The sequence below is a fragment of the Rhinatrema bivittatum genome, chromosome 8 (genome assembly GCF_901001135.1).
Source record: "Rhinatrema bivittatum chromosome 8, aRhiBiv1.1, whole genome shotgun sequence".
In the NCBI taxonomy this organism is placed as follows: domain Eukaryota; kingdom Metazoa; phylum Chordata; class Amphibia; order Gymnophiona; family Rhinatrematidae; genus Rhinatrema; species Rhinatrema bivittatum.
Window position 1 is genome coordinate 228,078,648 of NC_042622.1, and position 13,203 is coordinate 228,091,850.

Below are 13,203 nucleotides of genomic sequence, written 5' to 3' on the forward strand. Positions count from 1 at the left end.
CTGGGGCCTGCTCTTTCTGTTCAGGCGCCTCCCCTTCTGTTACCAACAAACTTGCTGTGCCCATTGGAACCTGTTTTGTTGGTCCCCCTTTTTTTGTTTGGGGTGTCATATGTATCTAGTGATTTACCCATGTGTGAGAAGTGCCATCCTGCTTGACCTTGGAGAAAGCAGAGTTGCTTACCTGTAACAAGTGTTCTCCGAGGAGAAGCTGGATGTCAGTCCTTGCGAAACCCACCCACCTTCCCGTGGCGTTGGATTTCCATGGGTATTATTTTATTTGAATTCTGTTATAAGACTGAGAAGATCCCGTGTGAACGCGTGGTATAACTCATGCATGAGTATGCTTAGAGTGGCTCAAAGTTCTAAAAACTTTGACATAGGTTTTCTATGCCTGGCTCCATCAGATGATGTCACTCGTGTAAGGACTGACATCCTGCTACAGGTAAGCAACTCTGTTTTTCTTTTGCTGTCAGAATAAGTGCTAATTGCTCTTCATGCATCATATAAGCGTATTTTTAACATATGCCTAAATAAACAGACAATACAAATCACCACCACCTTTGGGGAAATTCATAGACCAAGAGCTGTCAAGTGGGAAGCATTTATTTGGAAAGCCAGATTGCAGGGGTTGTTGACAAAAACCATGGGAAGTTTAACTCTTGCTCAGATCCAGGAGTTAAATTTCCTATGGTAAAGATATGCAGGCAAAGCTAAAGCACTTCCTTGCATTACAGATAATAGCTAATAAAGTTATTACTCTGCCGTTTGCATGCACTAATCCTAAATTAGTTTTAGCTCACCTTTTAGCCCTGTTTTATTCCATGCAAAACCCCTGTTAAATACTAGGTTATATTTGCTTTGAAAAATGCATGCTATAATGTAGGCTAAAACACTTGCAAGAAGACACAATATAAATGTGAATATGACATATGAAATGCCATGGTCCTACAGGTTACAGATGGGCTGCTGTTCTCTATGGACAAACTCCCTGATATATTTTGTCCTCCCCATCCCCTCACTCTGGTTTTAAATTGAAGAAGCAGGATTACAAATACCATAATGCATTTGATTAAAAGGTCCTCTCCAGACTCTGGATCCTTTAGATGCAGCCGTGATGTTGGGTATATGGTGCATGCACCCTGGTGCTCAACAAACATAACCCTCAACTGAAAGCTAATGACTTTCCACTCACACTGTCATCTGCCTGGCAGTCTCTTGACACTAGGGCCACAAAGGTTTGCCATGGCTGGCCTATGTCCTTATTGTATGTTGTCAGCTACCAAAATATTTAATTTTTATTAATCTATATTCAGTTTTAGGAGAGATCTGATGGATTTGCAGTGGAAGGCTGACCTGGGAAGCAGTCATCAAGATGTAGCTGCTTGGCAAGAAAATGGTTGCAGGCCTTGTGCACTCTGTTCCTGCACTGCCCGGTAACAACGTTTTCAAGGTTAGCACGGGACACCGAGGCTGCTGTGTTCATCAGTAATTACAAACCAAAGAATTAAAGTGGAGTAGAAGATAAACATCCCTGAAAATGAACAGAACCAGCGCAGCTGTCTTCCTGTTTCTCATTAGTGGATTATCACAACAGATTGAAGCAACCATCCCCAACTGCATTCCTCGAAAAACCATCTCTTTCCAGAGTGAGTGTCCCAGAAATGTAGGTCATCACTGTTAAAAGAAACTGATACATTAATTTAAAAAATAAGGCCCTATTGAATGACCCACTGGAACTGGGATCCATGAGTTGAATCTGTTTTATGAAGCTGAAAACCCATCATTTGTTGCCAATATAAACAATACTAACTGAACACTGAGGGTAATTAATTACAGAGAATGAGAAAAAAATGTATTTATTTTAAAAAATGTATATTCCACCAATTCACAAATCTCAGCAGATAAGAACATACATATATAATATAAGCACCAGATAAGTCAAGACAATACAGAAAACAAATACAACAAGCCTTTATAAAACAGTAATTAACATAGAAAATAACATATAAGAAAAAATAAACATGCTTAGATATAAAGGGGTAGATTTTAAAACATGCACGCACAGTACTCGCCGATTTTATAACCTGTGTGTGTCGCCACGTGCATGTTATAAAATATGATACCCGCGTGCACATAAACACCCGATTTTATTATCAGCGCACATGCAGGCGGTTCGCGACTCTCGCGTGCAGGGGGTGGAGTTTTTTTTAAATACGCACTGTGACGCAATCAGGCCTTTGCCCAGTCCTCCTAGCTTATACCCCTACCTACCCTTCCTTCCTTTTCCCCTCTCCTCCCCGACATCTAAATAAACCTTATCTACCTTCTTTTGTTTTTTTTGTTGATGAGCTTACCCACTCCGAGCAGAAGTAAGTTCTGCATGCTGGCCGGCTGCCAGCGCATGATTTCCTGGGACAGGGCCTAATGGCTGCTGTCCCGCCCCGCCCACCCCTTTTCAAAGCCCCGGCACTTCCATGCATACATGGAGGTACACGCATGGCCGGGCTGTTTTGAAAATGATCTTGGCGCAGCCACAAAACATCCCCCCGTTTTGGCGTGTGCAGGGTTTTGAAAATTTGGGATAAAATGTAAAACAAAAAAGCCCCTCAACATAGAAATTCTTGATAAATGTGGCTCATGTGATCTTATAGAGCATAATCCAGCTTGATAAGATATACAATATCCCTGACCATTAGGTCTGAATGTAGACAATCTCCAACCTTCCAAAAAAAAAGCAAAGCAAAATCTTAATTTAAGAACAGAAGAAGTGCCATGGCAGGGTCAGAGCAATCAGCCCATCATTTCTGTCTCCAACGATGACCAACCTCAGTCATTTGGTTGTACCCAGCAGAGCCATTCCTTGTTCATTCCCAGAAGTGGCAATCCTCAAGCCTACCTGGCTAATGATTGCTAACAGACCATTCCCCTGGAAACTCGTCCAAACCTTTTTTCAAACCAGATATACTATTAGCTTTGACTATATCCTTGGTCAGCAAATTCCATAGCTTAATTGGGCATTGAAAAAATATTTCGTAAAATTTGTTCTAAATACAGTACTAGGTAGTTTCAAGGAGTATCCCCTAGTCCTAGTACTATTTGAAAGCATAAATAACCACTACTTATTTATCTTTATCATAACTTCACTCAGTCAGCTGTTCTCCAAGCTGAAGAACCCTAACCTGAGTAGTCTCTCTTTGTAGGGGAGCCATTCTATTCCCTTTACCATTTTTGTTGCCCTCCTCTGCACTTTTTCTAGTTTCCCTTTCCTTTTTTTTTCTTCTACACCAGTCCAGAACTGATTGGGTTTAGTCCCTCATCCAGTTGACATCACTGCTACTTTTGTTGAAGCCATACCAGTTTGACCAGTATTTTCTGTCTCCAGCTGATGAAAGAACTATTGATGAAACAGCAGTATTTATCTTACTAGGCTGGTATATCATTCAGATTTAATTAAAAAAATATTTGGGCCATACATCTGTAATCTTTACAGAATAGTGAGCCTACATTTTGTTGTACTCCCATTTCCATTAGAGGGTTCTTGGTTGAGCCAACTGAAAGCAGATACCTAAGATATTAAATTTGACTGAGCCATGCTCCTGCAGTTTTTACAGAGTAGCAAGCCAACATTTGGTAAGGCTAACATTCCCATTAGAAGGTTATTGGTTGAGCTAATTCAAAGATATAATAAGGAAAGGAAGAAGAGGATCCTCTAAGAGACTTTTAAATCACTACCTTTCTTTACTTGGAAAAAAAAAAGAAGAAAAGAAAAGAACCTTGAATGTTAAAAGGTAAGATTTAAGGGCATTCAACCAGCAAGTTTCTCATTGTTTAAAAACTTTGCTAGTCTTCATCTCAGAGATTATAAGACCATTTTAAACCTTATTTATATTTATTTATTATTTAAAATTTTTATATACCGGGATTCATGTAAGACATTACATATCCTCTCGGTTTACATTATAACGGAAAAACAACGCATGTAAGAATGCGATTACATAGAACAGGGCGTAGAACTTGGATAAGATAAAATGGGGGGCAACAAAAAAAATAACGAATTAAATAAAATGATTGAGCCAAGTCTAGTCTGGCTGAGGATCAAGGTACGTATTGGAATTAATTTAAGGTCCGGGTACACTGAGTAAGCTTGGCAAGATCGACTGTAGAGTTGGGTTGCTAAATTATGGATAGTCTGAGTAGATAGTTTGGAAAGATTAGCTTGTTGACTGGTAACGGAGATGATGGAGGTACGTCATTAATATAAATGGAATGCTTGTTCGAATAGCCAAGTTTTTAGTCCTTTTTTAAAAGTGATTGGCATTGTTCCAACCGTAGTTCTGGAGGAAGAGAGTTCCAATGTGCAGGACCTGCTGTGGACATAGCTCGTTTACTTAGAGAGGTTTTGGAGTGTGGGACAAGAAGAGTGTCTCTATATGCTGCTCTTATCGGTCTGGTGGGTAAATGTGGTCGTAGTGGGATGTTTAGTTCCAGAGGAATGAGATTGTGGATGGTTTTGTGAATGATCGTTAGTGCTTTGTATATGATTCTGAACTTGATTGGGAGCCAATGTAGGTTCCTCAAGATAGGGGTAATATGGTCTTTTTTGTTGTTCTTAGTTAGAATCCTGGCTGAGGCATTTTGTAGCATTTGAAGGGGTTTAATGTTGTTAGCTGGGAGTCCGAGTAAAAGAGAATTGCAGTAATCTGTTTTTGAGAAAATGATTGTTTGAAGTACCAATCGGTAGTCTTGGAAGTGGAGGAGTGGTCTGAGTCGTTTTAGGACTTGTAATTTAAAAAAGCCCTCCTTAGTAGTATTATTGATAAATCTCTTTAGGTTTAATTGATTGTCCATGATGACTCCGAGGTTTCTTAATTGAGAAGAAAAGGTTGGTTGACTGGTGGGGATTGGGTTTGTCATTGCATAGTTGCCGTCCTGTGAGATGAGGAGTATTTCCGTTTTATTGGAATTGAGGATTAAATTAAGGCTTAAGAGCAGGTTATTGATGGATATAAGGCAGTTGTTCCAGAATTCTAGGGTTTTTTGTAGGGATTCTTTCACCAGGATGAGTATTTGGACGTCGTCTGCGTAAATGTAATGATTTAATTTTAGTTTGGAGAGGAGCTGGCATAGCGGTAAGAGATCGATGTTGAAGAGAGTCAGGGATAATGAGGAGCCTTGAGGGACTCCCAGAGAAGAGCAGATGGGGTGTGATTCATTGTTGTTGACTCTGACCTTGTAAAATCTGTTTTGTAGAAAAGACTTGAACCAGTTCAGAGCGGTGCCTTTGATGCTGATGTCGGATAGTCGCTCCAAGAGTATTGAATGATTCGCCGTGTCAGAGGTGGCTGATAGGTCGAGGAGTATGAGTAGGCAGGTTTGTTTATCATCAAGATTCATTAGTATGGTGTCTGTTAAAGAAATTAATAGAGTTTCGGTGTTTCGTGCTTTGCAAAAGCCGAATTGCGAAGGTGCTAAGATTTTGTTATCGTCCAAGTACTCCGACAGTTGCTTGTTTACTATTTTTTTCTAGGATTTTGGAGATGAAGGGGAGTTTTGCAATAGGTCAGTAGTTGGCGGGGTCGTCTGGAGATAGGTTAGGTTTTTTCAGAAGTGGTTTAAGAATGGCGAGTTTCAAGGGGGCTGGAACTGAGCCTTGTATTAATGAACAGTTGATGATGTCGGCGATTGGTTTGGCGACGGTTTTAGGGATGGTGATGAGTAAGTTGGAAGGGATTGCATCCGTGGGGTGTGAGGCAGGTTTGATCTTCTTTAGGACTGCTTCAATCTCTAAGGAGGAAGTCAGTTCGAAGTTTTCCAGATTAGCGTTCTGTTGAATATGTGTAGAGTAAGGGGGAGGAGGAAGAGGACCTTTATTGGCCTTTAAAGGTGTGATTAGGTCGGTGATTTTTTTCTTGAAGTATGATGCTACTTCTGCGGCTTTGCTGTTTTTAATGATTATCATTGTTGCAGCACAGCAATGATAATCAGATCATTATCATTGTTGTGCTGCCTGTGGTAGCAACAGAACAGCTGCCACAGACAGCACAACCTGCTCAGCATGAAATTGAGGCGAATAAAACATAGGATATATAAAAAAAAAAAAAGTCTCGGGTCTTGAACAAGCTCTAAAGTTGAGATTATTATTTATTATACTACCTGTGAAGCAGTCTAGCCAAGTGGTTTACAATAAAAACATATAAAATCCAATCAGAAGTTCAGGCAGATAGAAAACAAAATATTGTTATACAACAACAAAATTGTCATGAGACAAAAGACATAGCCTGGAAAATAATATTGAAATATTCTGCACCATAAGTTATTAACAATTATAGGCCTGACTTTATCCTGAGTCATTTGAATGAACAATTTCATCCTTTGATTTTTGAACAGCAGCCATTTTGTATATGGCTTGAGCAAAGCACTACATGGCCACAGATAAATAAAAATCACAGCCCACCAGTTTTGAATCCTGGACCTTATGTCAAAATGGGATAAGTCAGATCAGGCACAAATGTTTTGTTTTTTTTAAGAGTTTTCTTATTCCATAATTAGCATTCTGAGCTTTGCAAGCATGATGAAGTTTTACATGCTTTATCGCCAGCAATGCAGGAGCATTTAGCATTGTATCTATGTAAACCTCCTAAGAGTTTTTAAATCTGAAAAGGACTTATAAGAAAATATACCCCTTAAGCAATAGATCTTTTTCTGTTACAAGCATGGAGATGGAATTTGGGGAGAACATTTTTGATTCCCTGGTAGAAAAGGGAAATTTATCATGAGAGGAAAGAAGTTTTCTTTAATTGCTCTGTTCCATAGGGAAATGATTATAGCATTATTGTCAAAGGATAATTCTTCCCTAAAGTTAGCAGAATATAAATTTAGAAGATTACGCTGTGATCTGTTTTTATAAGCTTTGTGAACAGTTGGGTATTTTTCTCTCCATTACATCGCTGCAAAATACTTTAGTTTTAAACTTTCTTTTTAAATTTGATTTATTTTAATTATTTCAATTTAGTAAACAATTTAGTTCAGATTCAATAAAAAAATATATATATATTATATCCGAGAATTTGTCTATAAAATATAAAGCAGTTTTGTTCTGTAAAAACTGTAACCAAAACAGTGTATTTACACTCAATTTCATCCACAGATAATTAAGATTAGATTATAATAAAAAAAAGGACACCAAAAGTTGAACAACTTGAAAAGTTAAAGAGGTTAAGGAGTTTAATATGCATGCAGAATATGTGATACTGAAGTACCATTGGCAAAGGAAGCTTACAGATCTAAGGAGTACAAACGTCTGGTGCAATCAGTAAAAAGGGGACGTGATAGTGCAAATATGTCTGCCAAAACTTGGCACGAGCCAGTAAAACTAAAGTATGGTACAGGTCATCAGGCCTTTAATTAGTACTGAAGAGCTCAGTACAGACACAATTGATGCCTGAAGCACGACATACTGATAGCACCGAAGCATGGCATATAATAATTATCAGTACCAAAAGAATGGTGCATTAGCTATATCGGCGCCAAAGGCATAGAGCAGTAGCTTTATTGGCATGGAGATCAAGGCACAATAGTCATATCGACACCAAACTCATGGCGCAAACATAATTGGTGCTGAGAAGTAGCAGAGAAGCATGACTTCTGAAAAATGCAGCAGAAAAAAAGAGAGTTTAGAAATACAAATTCTCCTCCATATTAGTAGTCAATGCTCCATAAGAAAGAAAACACTTTCCTATTCCACTTTAAGGCCATGGAGGATGAATCTGCTTCCTAAATGAGGCTAGCAGTGCCACCGATACAATGCCATCCTTATTAAAGAGATACTTTAACTTGTACTAAACTTCCACTGTTTGTTGTTCCCTGCATCTTTGCTTCCTCTAGAGGTTGCTGCCATGGGCTGCAGTTCTCCTCTCATCACCTCAGATTTTTTCCTGCCAAGTCACTGGCTTTAAATGGACTCCCCTATGTAAATGAAAGGCTATCAGTTCATGGTTTTAGTGACAGGAGAGGTGTCGGATTCCAGAATTCTGAATTACCCACTGTGTTTGACCAGCAGAACTGTCTCCAAATACAATATTAATATTAATGCAGGAGAATGCAAATTACCTGGATTTAAAAAAAGAAAAAAGAAAACATCACAAATAGTTTATCCTGCAAGAGAGTGTTCTTTAATGAAAGGATTAGGAAAGAGATCATTGTTTCAATAAACCTCCAAAGCAGGTCTCGGCAGTGTCAATGCACATGCTGTTTTTGTACATATGCATTAAATTGTACTTAATATTTTTCTATAAGACAATAGTAAAAAAAAAAAAAAAAAAGATAGACTCCACGAGGGAAAGATACCAGAATGTTGTTCTTATCAAAGGACATAATACTCCAATTAACAACTTCTATATTATGGATATGACCTCAAAATAGGATGATGATGGGCAATAATTTTATATTGGGGAAAGAAATTCTGTGCATAGCATAGGGCTACTTTCAGCTATTTTAATTCCAAAACATCAGCTATAGTAAGCTCGATCAAAGAATGGTTTAGATTAAACTATTGGAGCTCAAAGAGCTTATATACAAAATTAAAAAAATAAGCTGAAACTCCTTACTTCTCAGTAAACTTATTTGAAAACACAGTATAAGAAATAATTGCACCCCTAACAGATGAAATCTCCTCTCCTGTACTTATCTCCTCAAGAAGCTGCAAGGTAAGGCGGAGAGATTTCAATGCAACATGTAGAATCTACAGTCGTGGAATATCTGAGGTCACAAATCATTATTTCCTGCACATCATATTGAATGAAATAAATTTACAGGCCAATTTCCAAACTCATAATCTTCTCGATCCAGACGAGCAGGGGCTCCTTTAGGAGGTATATCAGTTTTAATCAAAATTTGCAAATCGCAAATATGATGCAGTTTTTCTCCGGAAGTAAGGATTGAGACATCGATGGGATAGTTTCTCTAATATGGAACTTAATATATAAGCTTTCACCACCATGGTCTCTTGATGGGACATATTTAAAAATTAAAAAGAAAAATAAAGTGTTGCGAGCACGACCTTCAAGTCCATGTGAGGGACGCGGAGGCATGGTTGCCTGCTCCTGGGAGATAGTGAGCCCTTGGGCAATGGGACGGCTCAGGGAGGAGCCCCAAAACGCACACTGTCGGAGGTGAGCAAATGCAGGCACGGGTGGAGCAGGAACTAGGCTGGACTGGACCAGGCAAGGAACATCAGGAACTAGAACAAGGCAGGCTCAGCCCTCGGACCTGCATGCACCAGTGAGACCCAGCAACGCAATGCTGGTCTCAGGAGTAGCCCTCGGGCCACGCGATAGCCCTTCCGGACCCGCCGCTAGGGAACGAGTGCATGAGGCCAGACGGAGGCTGAGGGCAGGAGCAAGTTGAGACATGGAATGGAACAGAAGACTCAGGATATTGGAAGACAAAGATGAGTCAGTATACTTGGAGGACTCGGCTGAAGACTCAGACGAAGAAGACTCAGGATACTTGGAAGATATGGACAAGAGTCAGTATACTTGGAGGTCTCGGGCTGAGGACTCAGACTTGGAAGACTCAGGGTATGAGGAGTCAGATGAGGACTTGGAAGACTTAGAAGACTCAGGATACTTGGAGGACTCGGGCTGAGGACTCAGACGAAGACTTGGAAGACTCGGTATTAGGAGGGCTCAGATGAGGACTTGGAAGACTCAGGATACTTGGAGGACTCAGACGATGACTAGGTAGACTTGGATGAGGACTTGGAAGACTCAGGGTGCTTGGAAGATTCGTACGAGTGCTAGGGAGACCCATGCAAGGACTTGGAAGACTCGGACAAGGACTTGGAAGACTCAGGGGGCTTGGAAGACTCTGAGGAGGATTAGAGGAAGCTGGAAGTCTCAGGCAAGGATACTGGACAATACTGAGTGAGAACTGCATCGCAGCATGCCCTACCCAGCCACAGACCACGCAGGAAGCAAAGTAGACTCCAGGCAAAGCAGTGGAACTTGAAACCAGAACATGTCGAAGATTCAGGAGAGGCCCGCACCGAGGCATACCCTACACAGCTGCCTGTGGCTGGTCGCAGACCACGCTGAAGCTGAGCAGGTTCAGGCAGAGTCTTGGGCATGGACGGAAGCAGGCAAGATACTCCGAAGTCTGGGACAGGATACAAGACTCAGGATTCAAGACTTGGAACTCAGAATTCACGAATAGACCTCGACTTTAAAAACAAGGGCCTTCCAAAGACTTGCGCTGCAGAGATGAAGGCAGGCCTTGTACCACGATGCACCCTACACAGCCCCCCATGGGCTGGTCACAGATCACGACTGTGGCACACCCGGAAAGGTAGAGTAGCAAGGAACCTGGAAGGAGGACGAGGAGCAGGTGACGAGGAGGACATCAGGACCAGGACTGGAACACGGGACATCTGGAAATCGAAACATCCGGTACTACTGGACCAGGAAACATCAGGACTTGGATGAGGGACATCAGGGCTTCTGGATGAGGAACACCAGGACTACTGGACGAGAAACATCAGGTCAAGGAACATGCAATGAAGGAGCTCCAATGAAGGACGAGACCAGGAACATCAGACGGAGAAGATCAGGAACATCAAGAACATGGAACACACAGCCATCTGGACAGGAGCAGACCATGGAAGACCTTGACCGGAGAAGAGGAGACATGGACGACCATGGAATCCGATTCGAAGGCTCCGAGAAATTGAAGCAGCGCCCTTTTATAGGGCTGGACCAGGGAACACAGTGATGACATCATCCGGTGGAGCCGCGGGCTTTTCCCGCCGCTGGCCCTGTAAATATGAAGAAGAGGCGCACGCCCGCGTCTAGAGGAGCCCAGGAGAGCAGGGGCCTGTGGCGGCATCATGCCACATAGGAAGCCAGGCTAGAAGCGGCTTCCAGTCGCGAAGATGAGGGACAGCAGTTTCCCTGCAATTAGGCAGCGTCGGCAGCAGCACCCCTGCTGCGAAGATGAGGAAGGCAGTGGCGGCGGCTCCCTGCCGCTTGAGAGGAGGCAGCGGCAGCAGTGACTTCCTGTTGCATGGGAGGTCCCGAGGGTGGCGCTAGGCTGCATGAGTGGAGGCAGAGGCAGCGGTGGCTCCCTGCCGCATAAAGAAGACAGCGGCTCCGCACCACGAAGGTGGAGGGTAGTCTGGAGCAGCCAAAGCAGGAGCACATTCCGGGGCAGTGGTAAGTGGAGGGCCTGACCGAGGGATGGGGTCCGTGGGCAGGAGCGTAACAGAAAGCAAGCATAGGTGGAACAGATCTGGTACAGGCATCCTTATTATGCATATCTAGAAAGATTAAGGATCCATCGCCCTCTAAGAGTTTCTAGGAGCCAATGGTCTTCTAACCCAAGACACTTGGATGGTAACTTTCAAACTGGCACAATTTGGTATATGTGTGTCAGCGCATGCCCAGATGCATGGCCATTTAATAACATGCATGCATACATGCGTGCATGTTATAAAATAACCTAACCGCGTGCACATGTGCACCCAATTTTAAGAGTGTGCGTGCATATATCCATAAATCCTGCTTCTACCGCATAAGTCGGGGAATTTTAAAAGGGGCGTGTATCGATGCTATTGCCAGTTTCACCAATTCATCCACCAGTTCGCGCATTTAAAAGCTAGGTCTTTCAAACCCCCTGGGTTAAATTGCTTACACTCTCCCCAGTTACCCCAGACCCTTAAAATTCCTCCAGTATGGCTAGTTTTTTATTTTTTTAAACTTTCCCCGTCAATAAGCAAGCTGAATTTGCCATGCTTTCTGGGTGATATCCTCTGGGCGGCATGGAGCGGAACTTGTCTCATAGAATGCAGAGCTATGCTCTGTGTGCATGTGTGGCTGTTCCTGTGCGATTACCCTTTCTCAGTTTCTTTTTTCCATGCAGCTCATCTCTCTAAGTGGAAGCTCTTCTCTCTTCTCCTTGCTTTGAATCCTTTTTCTTCACCTTGTGTGAACCCACAACAGCACTTTTAAGTGCTACCATGTTGCCAAAAACTCCCGGCTTCAAATACTGCCAGTGTGATAAAATTATGTCCCTCACAGATGGACATAATTTACCTGTGTCTCTGGTCTGACCATGACCAATTGATGTGCTGCGACTGCAGCAGTATGTCCCTGCGAGCCCAGAGGCAGCGCGCAGCTAAGATCACCAGGCTAAGAGATGGTGAGGGGACTTCTGGATCATGTGCCCCGTCGTTAAAGCACCATTCCGCTCGCTCTTTACTGGGGCCTAAGTCACAGTGCGTTGCCCAGAAGAAGTGGGTGTTGTCGGTTGGCCCGATAGACTGTTTGGAAAGTCAAAACAAGCAGAGCCAGGTGGACAAGGTTCCCAGAGTGCTCAAGGCAAAGTGCGTCAATGGTAAGTGTGTTGTTGTCTAAGAAGTGCATCAAGAGTCAGGAGATGCCTCAGCGTGTGACACATCCCAAACATGACACGGGATACAAAGAGTCTGGTTGCACTCAACAGTGCGCCACACATCTGGCGTACGATGCACACAACACGACATACGACTGACTCCATGCACCCCGACCCGAGCACCTCAAGAAAAATATCATCAGGAGTCCACAATGCATAAGCAACGGATTATGCACACCATGCAGAAACAGCAGCAAACAGCGACGCATTCACTGCATCCCAAGCAGGCATTTACTCACAGGGTACTGGAAATTGATCGGTTTCCACTCAACTACCCAAGCACAAGATTTCAGAGAAGTGTTCTTCAAGCCTCCGAAGGAGCAAGAAAGTGATCCACAGATTGTGTTCTTGTCTGAGGAACTAATGGGTTCCACTCCCTCGGATATAAAAGAGGTCATGTCCTTGCTTGTGGAGCTATGCTCTATTGGATCCTCTACATCATCTCAAAAGGTCTACTCTGACATCTCTTCTGCCTTAAAGCAAAAAAGGCAATCCCCTCAGTTACAAGAACCTCTGACCAAGAGGCATAAAACAGCCCGTCAGGGCAAGAGAAGGTTGGAGCACCACACAGGACCAGATTTCTCCATCTTACTGGCAGCATTGGCCCTGTCTCAAAAAACCAGCAGAAGACCTGCATTTGCACATAGGACCACCAGCACTATCCAGAAAGACGTACATGAAAAACTGGCAGACTTGTCATGTAAATGGGATAACTTATTTGGGGATAAACTTCGACTAGCCCACAGAAGACAACACATG

General features: G+C 42.6%; 1 protein-coding gene across 4 annotated transcripts in view; it reads left to right on the forward strand.

The window, feature by feature from the left end:
• The window catches only part of LOC115097807 (semaphorin-4D-like), a 197,562-nt gene that overhangs the window by 36,234 nt on the left and 148,125 nt on the right, over positions 1 to 13,203 (forward strand). For 2 of the 4 annotated variants that reach the window (XM_029613886.1, XM_029613887.1), the window contains exon 2: positions 1,314 to 1,646. In XM_029613886.1, the coding sequence (XP_029469746.1) occupies positions 1,538 to 1,646 (109 nt within the window). In that variant the 5' untranslated portion in view covers positions 1,314 to 1,537. Of the gene's footprint in view, positions 1 to 1,313; positions 1,664 to 13,203 lie in introns of those variants that run through there. The other 2 variants (XM_029613889.1, XM_029613888.1) reach the window with 2 other exon arrangements.